Below are 17,796 nucleotides of genomic sequence, written 5' to 3'. Positions count from 1 at the left end.
CCTATTACACAGATCCAACTTCTCATATCTCTCCCTCTCTGTTCTCATCATTTTAACTGTTTATCACACATGCCAGGGCACTGATGTCATTACTTCTAAACCAAGGGTCGACGTGAGAAACAGAGGGGAGGAAAAGAGACAGGAAGAGAGAAAGCGAGCAGAATGACAGAGAGTGCAGTCAGAGGAAAATATGGAATAACAAACACTGATCTCTGTGGATCAGATGACCATATGTGACTTCCACTGCTATGTATCTAAGCGATCTTCAAAAGAACCTTCCAAACAATATTCAATATTCAAGATATTCACTAGTTTGTGCTCATAAATCCCTGTATAATAAATAAACACAAGGAAATAACTGCATTTTTGTCTTCCTGACAGTATTTTTTCTTTATATCTAATAATTTGTGCCTGAGGCCAAATTACTGCCCAGAGAGGTCATAATAATTTATCTTAGGATAGACAAATTATATTGGTAAATTTTTACTCTATTAATAAAGTTACTTTCTCTACTGTTTGCATGTATACAAACAATTTCATTAATCTCTGTGATTTTTATAGATTTAAATTAATCAAGGTGCATTGTAAAAATAGACCTCTGATATAAACTGGGCTGTTTAGTTTATAAGCTACTATCCATAAAACACATTGGAGAGAAGCAATAAAGCGTAGATCTGCTCTCAGAGGTTATCCAGAGGGGGAGGGTGAAACATCAGACCAGTGCCAGCAAAAACCAAACCCAACATGCGAAACACAGCCAATGCTTAGCCAGTACTGTTTAAAAAATTCCATTCATTCAGTAATGCCCAAAAAAATCCCTGGAAAAATCATCTGCACTGATGGTAATGCAAGTACATCTTCAGACACTGGTGTCTTTTGTTTGGCTGGGAAATGAAGCTGCCACATGCACAACACATCAAGATATGATTATGATTATTAAATTATTAAAAATTAGTAAAATTATGATTTTACACTCTAAAAAATGCTGGTAACAACCCAGTGCTGGGTAAAATAGGGACAAACCCAGCAATTGTGTTGTTTTGACCCAGCGGTTGGGTTACTACCCAGAAGGTTGGGTTAAACATTTAACCCAACCGCTGGGTCAAAACAGCCCAATTGCTGGGTTTGTCCCTATTTTACCCAGCACTGGGTTGTATTTAACCCAGCATTTTTTAGAGTGTACCAAAAAAAATCCCTATGTGAGACCACTGCTGAGATGGGCTCTCAAGCTTTTAAACTCCTATAGGCTTTTGCATTGAATTTATAGCGGACCTTATTCTCTGAAATCATTCACCCTTTTAAACCTCGAAAACATCCATAATTCAAATCATACTCTCTAAAGAATGCTGGGTGGTTTCAACCCAACTTTGGGTCAAATATGGACTAAACCAACTTTTGGGTTAAAAATGTAATGTAAAAATGTAACCCAACGGTTCTTTGACCCAAAGTTTTTTAGAGTGAGACTGCTTTTTCGTGGTCTTTCAACATTAAAATGAATTACACGTGGAAGGTTTCAGAATGGCTCGTGAAGCGCTTTAGTCTTTCAGTGCGCGTTCTGGTCGCGTCGCGTCGCGTCGGCGCGGCACGGCACCACATGTCAAGTCGAGCTTTATTGACTTGACTCACCTCACAGCGTTCAGTCAGGTGCAATAAAATGAATGAAAATCATTTAAATTCTAAATCGACTTTCCATTGTCTATTTTAAAACAGCGAAATAATGTTACCAAATAATGTTGAATATGCCACTCGTAACCACGAGTTGGCTTTGATTTAACGACCAGACGTTATTTAAACAATTAGGCTGTTCATAACACTCAATGCACACATATCATATTTATACGCTCATTTTGCTTCAGACTGAATGGGGGAATAGAAAATAGAAATGGAGCGTCGTCGCGCGCTTGCAGTGAAAACAGCGCCGGTCGCGTCGCGTCGTACGCGTACGGGCGATGTAAACTGAACAAAGCGCAGAGCAGGTCTATTGGCGTCTAATGTGAAGGTCCTTAGAGGAACACATTATTTCGATATGCCTTTTGCTCTGGGCTTCATCAAGTGAATGGACTCATAATACAGCCTATAGCAGAACGCGTGTCGGTGCATAATAGAAATATAACGGGACGGACCTTCAGCGATGTCCTCAGTCCTCCGGCTCAAATCTGTGGCTAGATTTACCCCTTAATCTCTTCCAAGCACAGAGCACTGTGAATGAGAAGATGAATCCATACGCTTACCCCGATTATAAATCCACTGTGTACAAGTGTGCGTTTGTCCACGAATGCACCGAGCGCGACGGCGATGCTGGCCGCCCGGAGCCGCTTCAGATGCAGGTTGTCGTGGAGCATATGAGCGTCCGCGCAGTCGCCATGTCGGCCGGTGGAGAGACGGGATTACACTGACTGAGCACAGCACAGATCCAGCCAACACACAACGAGCTTTGCGTTCATATGGTGCCATCTGCAGAGTGAAGCACCATAACGCAGTCTGACTGTGAGCTACAGTAACAGTAGCCAAAGGAGCCTATATGAATTACATCAGCCAGTTCTACAGCCAAATTAGTCAGTTTCTGCTCTTGTTAAAAAGTACATTCAGCAGTACACCTGCACAATATTTCAAAGACAGTAGAAATCATTATGAAATTACATAAGATGTACCAAAAATAGTTTTTCAGCAAAATTAAACAGTAAAGCAATTATCAAATAACTGTTTTGACCAACAATTGTAATTAATAAACTGTATCAAATTTAAAGCCATAAAAAATGTGGCATGATTGTGTGACATATTAAAATACTCTTTAAAATCTTCTTTTAAAATGAGCGGAATTCTCGATATTTCAAAACATAGTTCGCCCCAAAATGAAAACAATTACTTACCCTTTACTCACCAAGATGTAGATGAGTTTGTTTCTTCATCAGAACAGATTTGGAGAAATGTAGAATTGCATCACTTGCTCACCAATGGATCATCTGCAGTGAATGGGTGCCGTCAGAATGAGAGTTCAAACGGCTGATAAAAACGTCACAATAATCCACAAGTAATCCACAACACTCCAGTCCATCAGTTAATGCCTTGTGAAGTTAAATGCTGCGGGTTTGTAAGAAACAAATCCATCAAGACATTTTTAACTTCAAGCCATCACTTCTGGCTGAAATACGAGTCCACAGTCTTTATTTCACAAGATATTAACTGATGGTCTGAAGTGTTGTGGATTACTTGTGGATTAATGTGATGTTTTTATCAGCCGTTTGGACTCTCATTCTGACGGCACCCATTCACTGCAGAGGATCCACTGCTGAGCAAGTGATGCAATGCTACATTTTTATACAAATCCGTTCAGATGAAGAGCACATTTTTGTTTTGACATTTTTAGCAAATGTAAATTTTTGGGGAACTATTCCTTTAAACTCCTTTAAACTGTTAATTTGCATCATAGTTAAATGTTTAATAATTTAGCTCTGTACTGTGCTTAACTTAATCCTTATAAAAGTACAATCAACCCTGTTGCTGTCTCTCAGCTTTTCATTCCTCTTTTATGAAAGAAACTATACGTATTGGGTCTAATGGCCACCTGCATATATGGATCTTGATACGTGTTCTGCTTTGAATTCTTGTTTTATTTAATTGAAATGCATTTCCTTTCCTTTTTCCTGGAGTGTTTCCTTGTTACGTTTCTCTTGGCTATTTCTTGGTGAAGTAAGCCTGTTAAATGTCTTTACTGTATGTGAACAAATAAAAAAATAAAATGTGTAATCTATATACTGTGTTCAGCTGGTCATTTTTACATAATAAACCCCTTCAGGCTGATGCACACATGCCAGGATCTCCAAATCACTTTTAAAGCAGAAATACAAATTCACATTAAGACATCTGTGGGCAGTCATGTGTGTTTATGCCATTTATAAAGCAGGTTTCTCCAGATAGAAAGATCGCTCCTGCAACAAGTGTGCTGTAGATCACATTCCGTATATGTAACCCCTCTCTCCCGGGTCCTCTCTGCCACACCTTGTTCTTGTTCCGAGTGGGTCTTGAACCCAGGTCTCCGGCATGGGAGGCGGACACACTAACAAGGAGGCTAAAGACTGCAACTTCTAGCGTCAGTCGCTAGTGCGTCTCTTGAGATCAGGGGAGTGAGGTTTACCTGCAAAGCACCTACCAGCTGGCCTCCGTTACATAAGCTACTTTATTATTAAAAGTTGTGGGGCAGCGTTGACGACAAGTTTCTGTGCTCCTGAATGTTTCTGTGTGCGCGCAGCACGATCCGATCTCACAAACCAAAATAATAGACATTATTTGCTCATGTTAAATTACATGAATTATTAAAAAAAAGATTATTAAAATGAATACGTATGGATGAGAGTTGATGACAATAACAGTTCAGTTAATTCCCCTCATTAGTAACAGTTTTCCCTGGGGGATAAATAATTTCATATGGGTTCATAATTGTGTTGGGTCGTTCTTGAACGATTCGTTCATTTTGAACGAATCTTTAATGTGACTTGGGAAGAACGAGTCATCTCGGGGAGTGATTCGTTCAGTCGCGCATGCGCAACATCCTATAGGTTCTGAACTGGAATTAGTCAAGTAGTTCACCTGTTTCGAGTCTTCGGGTTTTTCGAGTCCTTCGTTCATCATGTGACAGCCCCATAAGCTTAACCTATGCAGTCTGAGCCGGAAAGAGACTTAATAATAATAACCAACTCTTTATTACCTTTGTTAAAACATTCAGTGTTATGGAAAAGAACCATCATGACAGAAATTCACACATTTATAAACTGTAAGAAGTAAAAAGCTACAATTTGAGATCAGAAACGCATCACGTAACTGTAAGAGTAAATAATAATTATAATAATAATAACTATGCACCCGTTTGTAAGGAAGCTTGTAAATGAACTAATTTCTCTATCCAATGCTGTCACGCAGCGTCGGCGCCACGGGGGGCCTGAGGGGGCCCGGCCCGGCCACCTCGGTCACTGTGCCCCCTCACCTCTGGTGCCATCTCCGTAGTGGGCACCCTGATTTTAGTCGGTGAGGCAAGGTACTGCCCTGGGAAGGTCTCCCAGGCTGTTAAATACACAGATTAAAAGTGAAATGTTTTCATTTCGGTTCGTTCTTAGCAAAACATTTTTTTTTTCGTTCAGGTTATGCAGAGCGAAATAAGAACGGTGCTGCATTTAGAAAGAATTCTTATTAAAGGGGTCATATGATGCTGCTAAAAAGAACAGTATTTTGTGTATTTGGGTCGCGTCGGCGCGGCACGGCACCACATGTCAAGTCGAGCTTTATTGACTTGACTCACCTCACAGCGTTCAGTCAGGTGCAATAAAATGAATGAAAATCATTTAAATTCTAAATCGACTTTCCATTGTCTATTTTAAAACAGCGAAATAATGTTACCAAATAATGTTGAATATGCCACTCGTAACCACGAGTTGGCTTTGATTTAACGACCAGACGTTATTTAAACAATTAGGCTGTTCATAACACTCAATGCACACATATCATATTTATACGCTCATTTTGCTTCAGACTGAACGGGGGAATAGAAAATAGAAATGGAGCGTCGTCGCGCGCTTGCAGTGAAAACAGCGCCGGTCGCGTCGCGTCGTACGCGTACGGGCGATGTAAACTGAACAAAGCGCAGAGCAGGTCTATTGGCGTCTAATGTGAAGGTCCTTAGAGGAACACATTATTTCGATATGCCTTTTGCTCTGGGCTTCATCAAGTGAATGGACTCATAATACAGCCTATAGCAGAACGCGTGTCGGTGCATAATAGAAATATAACGGGACGGACCTTCAGCGATGTCCTCAGTCCTCCGGCTCAAATCTGTGGCTAGATTTACCCCTTAATCTCTTCCAAGCACAGAGCACTGTGAATGAGAAGATGAATCCATACGCTTACCCCGATTATAAATCCACTGTGTACAAGTGTGCGTTTGTCCACGAATGCACCGAGCGCGACGGCGATGCTGGCCGCCCGGAGCCGCTTCAGATGCAGGTTGTCGTGGAGCATATGAGCGTCCGCGCAGTCGCCATGTCGGCCGGTGGAGAGACGGGATTACACTGACTGAGCACAGCACAGATCCAGCCAACACACAACGAGCTTTGCGTTCATATGGTGCCATCTGCAGAGTGAAGCACCATAACGCAGTCTGACTGTGAGCTACAGTAACAGTAGCCAAAGGAGCCTATATGAATTACATCAGCCAGTTCTACAGCCAAATTAGTCAGTTTCTGCTCTTGTTAAAAAGTACATTCAGCAGTACACCTGCACAATATTTCAAAGACAGTAGAAATCATTATGAAATTACATAAGATGTACCAAAAATAGTTTTTCAGCAAAATTAAACAGTAAAGCAATTATCAAATAACTGTTTTGACCAACAATTGTAATTAATAAACTGTATCAAATTTAAAGCCATAAAAAATGTGGCATGATTGTGTGACATATTAAAATACTCTTTAAAATCTTCTTTTAAAATGAGCGGAATTCTCGATATTTCAAAACATAGTTCGCCCCAAAATGAAAACAATTACTTACCCTTTACTCACCAAGATGTAGATGAGTTTGTTTCTTCATCAGAACAGATTTGGAGAAATGTAGAATTGCATCACTTGCTCACCAATGGATCATCTGCAGTGAATGGGTGCCGTCAGAATGAGAGTTCAAACGGCTGATAAAAACGTCACAATAATCCACAAGTAATCCACAACACTCCAGTCCATCAGTTAATGCCTTGTGAAGTTAAATGCTGCGGGTTTGTAAGAAACAAATCCATCAAGACATTTTTAACTTCAAGCCATCACTTCTGGCTGAAATACGAGTCCACAGTCTTTATTTCACAAGATATTAACTGATGGTCTGAAGTGTTGTGGATTACTTGTGGATTAATGTGATGTTTTTATCAGCCGTTTGGACTCTCATTCTGATGGCACCCATTCACATCAGTGAGCAAGTGATGTAATGCAAAATTTCATATTTTTTTATTTTAGGGTGAACTGTTCCTTTAAGGGCGCAGATTCTTTTGAGATAATCAAGAGGATCAGGGTGTATAATTTAGTACCAGAACAGGCCGAACACTTCCCGAGTTAAAGTGCCAAGTAAAACAGATTATCCAATCCCATGAGATCAGGGGAGTGAGGTTTACCTGCAAAGCACCTACTCACTGGCCTCCGTTACACTCACCCCCTAAGCCTCACTCCCATCCGGGTCACTGCACCAATGTAACCCCTCTCTCCTGGGTCCTCTCCGCCACAGCTTGTTCTTGTTCCGGGTCGACAGAACCCGGGTCTCCGGCATGGGAGGTGGACGCACTAACAAGGAGGCTAAAGACTGCAGCTTCTAGCGTCAGTCACTAGTGCGTCTCTTGAGATCAGGGGAGTGAGGTTTACCTGCACAGCACCTACTCGCTGGCCTCTGTTACACTCACCCCCCTAAGCCTCACTCCCATCCGGGTCACGGCACCAATGTAACCCCTCTCTCCCGGGTCCTCTCCGCCACACCTCATTCTTGTTCCGAGTGGGTCTCGGACCCGGGTCTCCGGCATGGGAGGCGGACACACTAACAAGGAGGCTCCGTTACATATACAGTATCTGCCATATGACAAGCAGCTATCCTGATGGATTTGATAGATGGTGTGTGTTCTTATCTTCCCCCACTAACTATTTTTGGCCAACCAAATCCCTGCAAATTAGAGTGTGAAATTGGCAGTATATGTTGCCATGCTGTTGCCATGACACCCAGGCCAGCAATAAGTCTCATGCTGATGTCTGAATCTCCCCCTCACTGCTCTGCTCTTACATCCTCTGTCCATTTCCCATGTCCTCTCTTGGCTGCTTTTCTCTGCATTCCTTTGTCCAGTGAGTGGGCAGAGAGTTCAGGTCCACCAGAAAATATTACTCCATATAACAGCAGCTTACTGTTCACATAGACTTTCCTGTTTATGTATGTGTACCGAATGATACTATGTAATCAACCTATTACATAGGTTATAAAACATGGAAAAAACACAGAAACTGCATTGCAGTGTCAGATGCACTTTATTTGGGTGCCAAACAGAACAAAAAATACGAGTGTCACCATTCAGTCATTCAGAAGAGTTGAGCACAGGTCCACATAAAAAAATATAAAATCAATACTGACTCGAAGCTCTCTATTCAAACACACACACACCTCCATAATCTCTATATGTTCAGCCTTGAGATCGAACCTCAAGCCCAGCCAAGAGGAGGATACCAACAAAAACTGGCAACCTCTGTACAAATGCATCCACAGTCAACCAACAGCCATCATCATCTGCATCACATAGACTTTCCTGTTTATGTATGTGTACCGAATGATACTATGTAATCAACCAAAAAAAGCTGTACACTGCCTGCTACATTTTAGTATACAGAGTATGCTGTATATTTTATGGTACACTACCAATCAAAAGTTTGGGAAAATGTTTTTGAAAGAAGTCTCTTATGCTCACCAAGGATGCATTTATTTGATGAAAAACACAGTGATCTTGTGAAATATTACAATTTAAATTAACTGCTGTCTATTTTAATACATTTTTTTAATGTAATTTCATTCTGTCTTGGCAAAGCTGAATTTTCAGCATCATTTCGAACCTCAAGCCCAGCCAAGAGGAGGATACCAACAAAAACTGGCAACCTCTGTACAAATGCATCCACAGTCAACCAACAGCCATCATCATCTGCATCAATGACCCACACGAGCACGGCAGAATACTGAGAACGAGTGCAGAAAGGGGCTGAGATGCTGAAGAGATGCGTGAGAAAGAGAGTGATAAACCAGAGAGACAGAAAAAGAGACGAGTCCTACAGAGCCATACGAGATCCTAAATGAACAGATCTTCTGTGTGTCCAGATGTGGAGGGCGATACGTCCCTGTCCCGCATGAGCAGTCCAATCAGAGACAGGAGCTTATGCTGCACTCCATTCATTTGGAAAAGTGCAATAGAAAGTCTCGACACTTGGAAAAACACAACTTTATAACACGCAATTGCAAGTTATAAAGTCAGAATTGCGTGATATATCGTTTTTTCTCGCAATTGCGAGTTTATATCTCGCAATTCTGACTTTATAACACACAATTGCAAGTTATAAAGTCAGAACTGCGTGATATAACGTTTTTTCTCGCAATTGCGAGTTTATATCTCGCAATTCTGACTTTATAACACGCAATTGCAAGTTATAAAGTCAGAATTGCGTGATATATCGTTTTTTCTCGCAATTGCGAGTTTATATCTCGCAATTCTGACTTTATAACACACAATTGCAAGTTATAAAGTCAGAACTGCGTGATATAACGTTTTTTCTCGCAATTGCGAGTTTATATCTCGCAATTCTGACTTTATAACACACAATTGCAAGTTATAAAGTCAGAATTGCGTGATATAATGTTTTTTCCCACAATTGTGAGTTTATATCTCGCAATTCTGACTTTAAAACTCACAATTTTGACTTTATAACTCGCAATTCCGTGTCAGAATTGTGAGATAAAAAGTCGCAATTACCTCGTTTTATTTTTTATTCAGTGGCGGAAATGGGCTTCCATATCCATATGGTTTACTGTAAAATAAAATATTAAAATAATAAACCATTATCAAACATTAACCCATCAAACTTTTACTTTGGTGGAAAACTGCAGAGAGCCCCTTAAATCAAAAGGGACAAATCTTAATTTTGATGGTATACTGCAGTGTTTATTTTATGATTTCTGCAGGATTACTTTTTTATTTAATTTAAAGCAACCTGTCAATCACAAGCGACTGCAGCAATTAGCAAATGACAACAATCCAATCAATTCCCAAAGAACATAATCAAGCCCCACCCAAACTTTTTTCTTGTTTGAGAAGTAACAAAGATGGTCACAACTTCCATTTAATGCCGACTTTAAAGCTTCTCCTTTGTTGACTGGAGCAGGTTCATAAATGCTTTATAAGCGACTAAAAACACTCATCATAACTTCACTCTGAAATGTGCAATGTATATTTATATAATTAAACTGCAGCCTTTGTGATTTGACAACTGCACAAAACCATATCACGATTTTGAGTTCATTTTGATGAATCGTTCAGCCCTACTGTGCGTCACACAAACACTGCTGCTTATGTGAAATGCATACAACTTGGATTTGGAGAGTTCGACATTAGCATGTCGCTAAGCTAACAGCATGATACGCTACATGTGTGTGCAATGCATACGAATGCATACAACACTCACATATTACAAAAAAAAGAGATTTTACTATTTTTAGCAAAATATGAGTAAAATGAAATCCAAGAATATTTAGAATCTCGTCCACCATCTTGGATGAATTTTTCATAGAGCTCACCGCAATGCATTCTGGGAATGCATAAGGAACTTAGTTTGGGCTTTAATTCTGTCTAGTTAGGCAGTTAACTAGGTTTTGGAACAAAGCTGTCAGTCACCTTTTCTGTGTCAGTAAAGAAATTGATGAGAAAATTAAGATTTTGAGGGATTTATTCCCAAATAAATGAACATTTATAAAGTCTTCATAAAATTATTATATGGCTATATCAAGCATATGGCTAAGAACCCTCTTATTTTCTCTCTCTCGCTCTCTGACCTGGTGACAAATTCAGATAAAGTCATCAATACCATAAGACCAAGAACGTAAATGTCCAACTCATGGCCACTGCAGGATCCTGCTCAAACAGGAAACGTGAAACCTAAGGCAAGTGCTCTTCCTGTGGTTGAGTCAGTCAGGATTTAAAGTGACAAGAAAACAAAAAAATCCTTTACTGTCAGTCTGCAGATACAGCATGATGGAAAACCGTGAACACTAGAAGGTCTATCAAAGCTACTGTAATGCGAGTTCTCTGAGTGTGCAGAGCGTGTGTGTGTGTGTTGGGGGGTTATTGTATATTGCAGGAGGAGCAGCACGGATCATCTTTATCTGGCTGTGCCGTGTAGTCCATCTGCCGTACGATCTCGGCAAAGAGTTCGTCCACCATTGTCTTGCTCTTGGCAGACGTCTCGATGAACGGACAGCCCCACTCCTCGGCCAGCGCCTGTCCCTCCCTCACAGACACCTCCCGCTCGCCCTCCAGATCCACCTTATTCCCCACCAGGATCACAGGGACCTTCTCATACCTGAAAAAACATGTACAGTTTCGCTTAAGAAAGATCAAACCGCATTTATGCAAATCATTCCTTGTGAACAAGAAGTAGACTTTAGCATACTTTTAAAAAGAGTACTTATTTAAAGAAATTATATACTTTAAAATAACTTATTTAAAGCATGATAGATGGTTTGCCAATGATTTGACATGTACATTAAAGTAAAGCCCTTAGGTGCGTTAAGAAACAGTCATGAAAGTTTCCTTAATTTCATTAATATATTATCTGCAATATATAGTTTTTAAATATATACTTTTATTTGAAGTACACTACAAGTGCACAGTGCAAGGGCATTTACTTTAGGATGCATTCAACATGCTTTTAACTTCCATGTGTCATGTATGTATGAGTGAAACAATATTTTAAAGGAAATTTATTTTTATCTTGATTTTATCCATCAGGATTTGATTGGCTCATGGATATGTCAGAGTATGATATTACTGTACTAGTAAATATCATTTTTAAGAAGGACAAATTATATAACATTTTACTTGTTTACCATATTGCCTTCATAAAATGTGTGTCTTTAATAATTTTATTTTCGAATGCACACGATCATTCAAAATTGTAGGCCGAGTAAGATTTTTTAAAAGAAATTGATACTGTTATTCAGCAAGGATGCATTAAATTGATCAAATGTGACAAAAGTATAAAGCGGCACAACTGTTTTCAGCATAGATAATCAGAAATGTTTCTTGAGCACCAAATCAGCATATTAGCATGATATCTGAAGGATCATGTGACACTGAAGACTGGAGTAATGATGCTGAAAATTCAGCTTTGCATCACAGGAATAAATGACATCTTACAATATATTAACATAGAAAGCAGTTATTTTAAATTGTAATAATATAGGACTGTTTTCACTGTATTATTTTAACAAATGTAGCCTTGATAACAAAAGAGACATTAAGAACATTAAAAACAAAAGACTTACTGACTCCAAGGTTTCAAACAGTTGTGTAATCGACTATATTCACAACATAGCCTATCATGGCCTCACCTTTTTGTTTAATTAGCTCAACTGTATCAAAATGGATCGCTGTGATTATACTATTTTCTGACGGCAGACACACAATACATCCTGCACCTCACGTCTGAAGTCTCACAGTACAGTCTTCCTCTAGGCCAGGGTTAGGCAAGTTCGGTCCTAGAGAGCCGCAGTCCTGCAGAGTTCAGCTCCAACACTGACGGCTCTCTAGGACCGAACTTGCCTACCCCCTGCTCTAGGCGAAAGACAACAACTAATCATGGCCAAGAGAGGATGAGGAGGGTTGGGTTACTGAAGCCACGCCCCCTGAAAACACACCCTGTAATTAACCAACCACAAATAACATCACCATTTCAAAGTTCTTCTAGAAGGACAGTGTGCTGTCACAATTTGTGGGTCATGAACATAGACTGTATAAAAACATGGACGTAGTGTCCGTGACGTCACCCGTAGATTTCCGAAGAGCGTTTTTGAAGCTCAAAAGTGGGCGGAGGCGGCCGTCGCCATCTTGGCAGCGAGTGCTCTAGGCGAAAGACAACAACTAATCATGGCCAAGAGAGGATGAGGAGGGTGGGGTTACTGAAGCCACGCCCCCTGCAAACACACCCTGTTATTAACCAACCACAAATAACATCACCATTTCAAAGTTCTTCTAGAAGGACAGTGTGCTGTCACAATTTGTGGGTCATGAACATAGACTGTATAAAAACATGGACGTAGTGTCCGTGACGTCACCCGTAGATTTCCGAAGAGCGTTTTTGAAGCTCAAAAGTGGGCGGGGGCGGCCGTCGCCATCTTGGCAGCGTGTCACTCCCGGATAATCGAAAATGGGCAAGGAGGTGGGAGCAGGTTGCTGAAGCCACGCCCACCTAGCTCCACGGTGGTGACAGCAGCGGCAATCCACCTGTCACTCAAGTGGCCAAGCCCTTAATTATGCAGAAATTTAAGGCTTAATATAATTTAAAAGGACGAGTTATAAAAAAATTCACCCCCTCACAGTTGTCATGAAGGGCAAAATTAGCTTTATAAACCAAAATCATTTTTTGAACCAGGCTGTAAACATGTTTTTTTCTGCTGTAAAGTTGGGCATTTTAACATGGGGAGTCTATGGGATTGACTCCCTTTTGCAGCCAGCCTCTAGTGGCCAGTTGATGAATTACAGTTTAAGTCACTTCCGTGTTGGCTTCACGAGAGAGAGCGGGAGGTTGCCGCTTGGTCATGAACCAAAAATGGGTCACATGTCTGTAGTACGGTACCATTTTAGTAACATTTAGTGTTGCTTGATTGCAAAACTGGCCACCACAATGCTTGGGTGTTTTGGTCAGTATCAAGGGGGTTGCTATGTGGTTCCTATGGTTATATCTGGCCCAAGTCAAAAATTACAACCTCTGGTCTCTAAATATCATGCTGGTTTTATCATCCACGAGCTGCATTATCTGAAGTATCACTCAAGTTTGTAGTTACTGCGTGATGAGTTACATGCTTTGGTTTGTTGAAATCCCTAACCATGGATAACCAAACTGTACAAAAATGCAGATTTGAACAGTAAAAGAGTGTCAAACTTTATTGGTTACCAATATACTGGTATTATATTGGCTTTGTTTCCTTGCTATATATGGTGAAAAACTGTAATAACTCTAACAGCAATCAAACCAATAAAAGAGAAACAATTCGTGATTGCTGTGACAAGTCCCAGTTAGTTTAAAAGTATACATAGCATTTTTTTTAATAAATAGAAAAAAATATATAGAATAGGAATAGAAGGTGCTAGTATTAATTTAGCCATTCTTCTTAGCTTATTCGTATCAGTGGTTTAGTTGCATCTTATGTTGTTAAATTACTGTTTATTGCATTGTTATTATAATGCGATTTTTTACAGTATGAATATGAGCAATAATAACAGTTACACTTGTTATTAGAATCACCGGTTTTAGTCATTAATTTCTGTAAATGGCACTAAACCCTTCTCTGCTCTTTGACTACCTGTGTCTCATTCATCCTTCAACAAGAACAAACAGCACTGTGACAGACGTCTCTTACTCCCACGATCTCCTCCTCATTATGCATCGCTTTTACTGTGTGAAATATTTATGCCATTTAATTATTCAATATTTTCTGAATGCAGAAACATCCTTCTGCATGAGAGTGAAGATCTATATTATTTGCGTGGCAGGAGATGTTGTTTGCAGGGCTGTATATGTATTTCTGGTTCAGGGTGACTGAAGTTAGTGGGAGTTACACCACAGTTTAGGGCTGAGTTACAAACTGATACGAAGGATAAACGTTTTTTTTTTCAAAAGTAATAATGTAATCGCTTTTATTCCACCCCAATTATTTTGCTTATTATAATCTTTATTTCACCAACTGTTCCTAATAAGTAAAGCTCCTAATGGAGATGGATTGCTCCTGCATTTTATTTGTGAGCCAATCCTAAAGCATACTAATGGAATCCAGAAAGAATCCTGAAAAATTCCTGTTTTTCAGTGGGATCTTAATAGATCCTTAGGGAATTCTTAAATGATTAGAATCAGTTTAAAATATGATCGAATTCTATTAGCAAGTTTTTGTGCCACTTGTTGCTTACATTTTATTTTCAATGGCACTGAATGCAGTCAAACAAGCTCTGATTTAAAAGCCCCATGAAAAAGTCTCATTTGTATCTCGTCTCTATTTTCTGTATAATTCTCAGGAAGTCTTGAATAACAAAATAATTGTTTTTAAGAACAAGTTACAACTGCTGTAATACATCCCAACAATTTATAAACTTCCACATTTGCTTTCCTGAAAGCACTTACTCTCCTTCTACAGGCCAAAAACCAACCTCAAATGACAAAAACCAAGGACAAAACATTCTACTTCTAGTACCTAAACATTAAAGATAAAACATGTTTGTAAAATGCATTAATAAAAAAAAAACACAAAATAAAGTTATCAAATTGCATTTCAGACATAATAAAAAAACATTTTGCAATTTTTTGAACATGCCCACAACAAAGTGAATTTCCTATTTTGAAAGATAGACAGACAGATAGATAAAAAAGATAATTTCAGGGTGTTGAATGCTCAAATGATTTTGATTAATTCAAGCCTTCCAGATCTCTAAATTACAGCTACTTGCAATTGCACTTGACTAGAAACCAGAAACTATGATTTTAATAATGATAATAATAATTATTCTATTTTATTAATTATTTTATGGGCTACTTTTATTGCTATGGTGGTATAAGGGGAGGGATACTCAGACATGAATACATACATAAATGTGCACACACACACACACACACACACACAGCCTCCAAATGCAAGTTTTTCCCTCCCGGGAAAATGCTCTTTATATAAATATTTATATAATATAGGAAATATTCACTTTATTGTTTTGGGGCATGTAAAAAAAAAAAAAAAAAAAGCTAATTCTATTTTATTAATTATTTTATGGACTACTTTTATTGCTATGGTGGTATAAGGGGAGGGATACTCAGACATGAATACATACATAAATGTGCACACACACACACACACACACACAGCCTCCAAATGCAAGTTTTTCCCTCCCGGGAAAATGCTCTTTATATAAATATTTATATAATATAGGAAATATTCACTTTATTGTTTTGGGGCATGTAAAAAAAAAAAAAAAAAAAGCTAAATGTTTTTTATGTGTGAAAAGCAAATGTTTTGTGTGGGGGGGTTCCTATAAATGCATTTTAAAATCGTATATGAAGAGCATTTTCCCAGGAGTCATTCTATCTGTTGTGGGCCTGTTCAAAGAATTGCAGAGAGAGAGAGAGAGAGAGAGAGAGAGAAAGAGAGAAAGAAAGAAAGAAAGAAAGAAAGAAAGAAAGAAAGAAAGAAAGAAAGAAAGAAAGAAAGAAAGAAAGAAAGAAAGAAAGAAAGAAAGAAAGAAAGAAAGAAAGAAAGAAAGAAAGAAAGAAAGAAAGAAAGAAAGAAAGAAAAAGAAAGAAAGAAAGGAGACTTTGACATTTGGAAGCTTCAAAGCTCATATACAGGTGCATCTCAATAAATTAGAATGTCGTGGAAAAGTTCATTTATTTCAGTAATTCAACTAAAATTGTGAAACTCGTGTATTAAATAAATTCAGTGCACACAGACATGAGGCACACCAGGGCTCCAGCGACAGGCCTGTAGCAGAGGCCCAGCTGCACGCACGGGCCAGTCCTGAGCACAGATGCGTGCAAAGCCCATCTCACCTCTTGACTCGGATGATCTGGTCTCTCATGGGCTTGATGTCCTGGAAGCTCTGCTGGTTCACCAGACTGTAGACCAGAATGAAGCCCTGCCCGTTTTTGATGTACAGGTCCCGCATGGACGCGAACTGCTCCGTGCCCGCCGTGTCCAGGATCTCCAGCACCGACGGCGACGAGTCCACCTCGATCTCCTTCCGGTAGAAGTCCTCGATGGTCGGGTCGTACTTCTCAATAAACGTCCCGGTGACGAACTGCACGGTGAGGGCGGATTTACCGACCCCGCCGCTGCCGAGGACCACCACTTTATACTCGCGCATCTCTCCGGTCTGAACGGCTCAGCGAATCAGAGTAAACTCACGCGGCACTCGACATGACCATGGCATTCATGTTTAGGGCGTTTAAACGAGTCTGTCCGCGGACACACACACGCCTCGCTTCCCGCAGCAGCGCCTCATGATCACGGAGCACCGGCGGCCCGCGCGCGCCTGTAATGCACAACGGGGGACGGCTGGATAGACGCAATCACCAATAACTTGTGCTTTTTATCTGCCCAGCTCACCATCCTATAGAAGTAAACGAAGACTGCGTGGAGAAACCCAGCGGACTGCCTCTGGCATCGGTGAATTATTACACAGTCCGTTAAAAGCTGATTACTTGAAGCGATCGGGGCGCATATTAGTGTTTTCCATCTCCGTCTGCCCTCTCCGGTCTTCATTAATGCACTAGCACTCCGCCATGCTCACGGGTGGGGATCCTCCGCCGCGCCGCTATTGTGAAGTCCGAGTCATTTTGGCGAACCGGTTGTTTGAAGCAGTTCGTTCGAAGGAACCAGTTCAAGAATGATTCACTGATTCTTTTACGTCATGACGTAATTATGTCATCTTCTGCTAGATTCTTGAAACATGTGGCCTTTTTTATATATTTCTATTTATGAGGTTTAGTTTGATGATTCTATTTATGAGTAGGCCTACTATGGAAGTTGTTTCCGCTACAGAATAAATAATTAAAAACGTAATTTCTACTGTTTTCCCCTCACAGCACCCCCCCAAACCCAAAACTGTAAGCTATAAACTCAGAATTCTGACTCTCGCAACAAAATACAATGCAATTCTGAGCGTATTTCTTATAATTCAACAAAAAGTCAGAATTGGGAGAGAAAAAAGCTAATATTGTGAAATAAAAAAATGTGGCAGAAACATTGCTTTCGCTCAAGATGCTTATCAATTGTTCTTATTTTATCTAGCTAAATTATTTGTGTTCTGCCTTTATTATAGCATATTTACAATTGTATTTATTCTAATTTATCTTATTTATTCAGCTTATGTTATTATTACATTTAATTATTATTAATTATTATTATTAAATTATGTTCGTCCTTTTTATGCGTTTTTCCTCTTGTTTGTTTCATGTGAAATTTTCTGTAGATGATCCTTAATTTTGTCCATTTCTG

At 39.6% G+C, this 17,796-nt stretch overlaps 2 protein-coding genes across 2 annotated transcripts in view; both read right to left on the bottom strand.

Annotated features, from left to right (window-relative positions):
* The window catches only part of LOC107549748 (FERM, RhoGEF and pleckstrin domain-containing protein 1-like), a 49,291-nt gene extending 46,880 nt beyond the window's left edge, over positions 1-2,411 (bottom strand). Inside the window, exon 1 of the mRNA XM_016230924.1 lies at positions 2,232-2,411. The gene's annotated coding sequence lies outside the window, so the exon portion shown is untranslated. The remainder of the gene's footprint in view (positions 1-2,231) is intronic.
* Positions 2,412-9,548: 7,137 nt separating this feature from the next.
* On the bottom strand, positions 9,549-17,108 carry LOC107549783 (ras-related protein Rap-2a-like). Its single transcript, XM_016230960.1, has 2 exons — positions 16,350-17,108; positions 9,549-11,123 (listed from the first exon to the last, which is right to left on the bottom strand). The coding sequence occupies exons 1-2, from the start codon at positions 16,661-16,663 to the stop codon at positions 10,886-10,888; spliced, it is 552 nt and encodes a 183-aa protein (XP_016086446.1). The 5' UTR covers positions 16,664-17,108; the 3' UTR covers positions 9,549-10,885.
* Between the last annotated feature and the right edge of the window lie 688 nt (positions 17,109-17,796).

Source organism: Sinocyclocheilus grahami, unplaced genomic scaffold, assembly GCF_001515645.1.
Source record: "Sinocyclocheilus grahami isolate Dianchi unplaced genomic scaffold, SAMN03320097.WGS_v1.1 scaffold380.1, whole genome shotgun sequence".
Lineage (NCBI taxonomy): Eukaryota > Metazoa > Chordata > Actinopteri > Cypriniformes > Cyprinidae > Sinocyclocheilus > Sinocyclocheilus grahami.
Note: the sequence above shows the minus strand (reverse complement) of the source record. Positions and strands in the feature narration are given on the sequence as shown.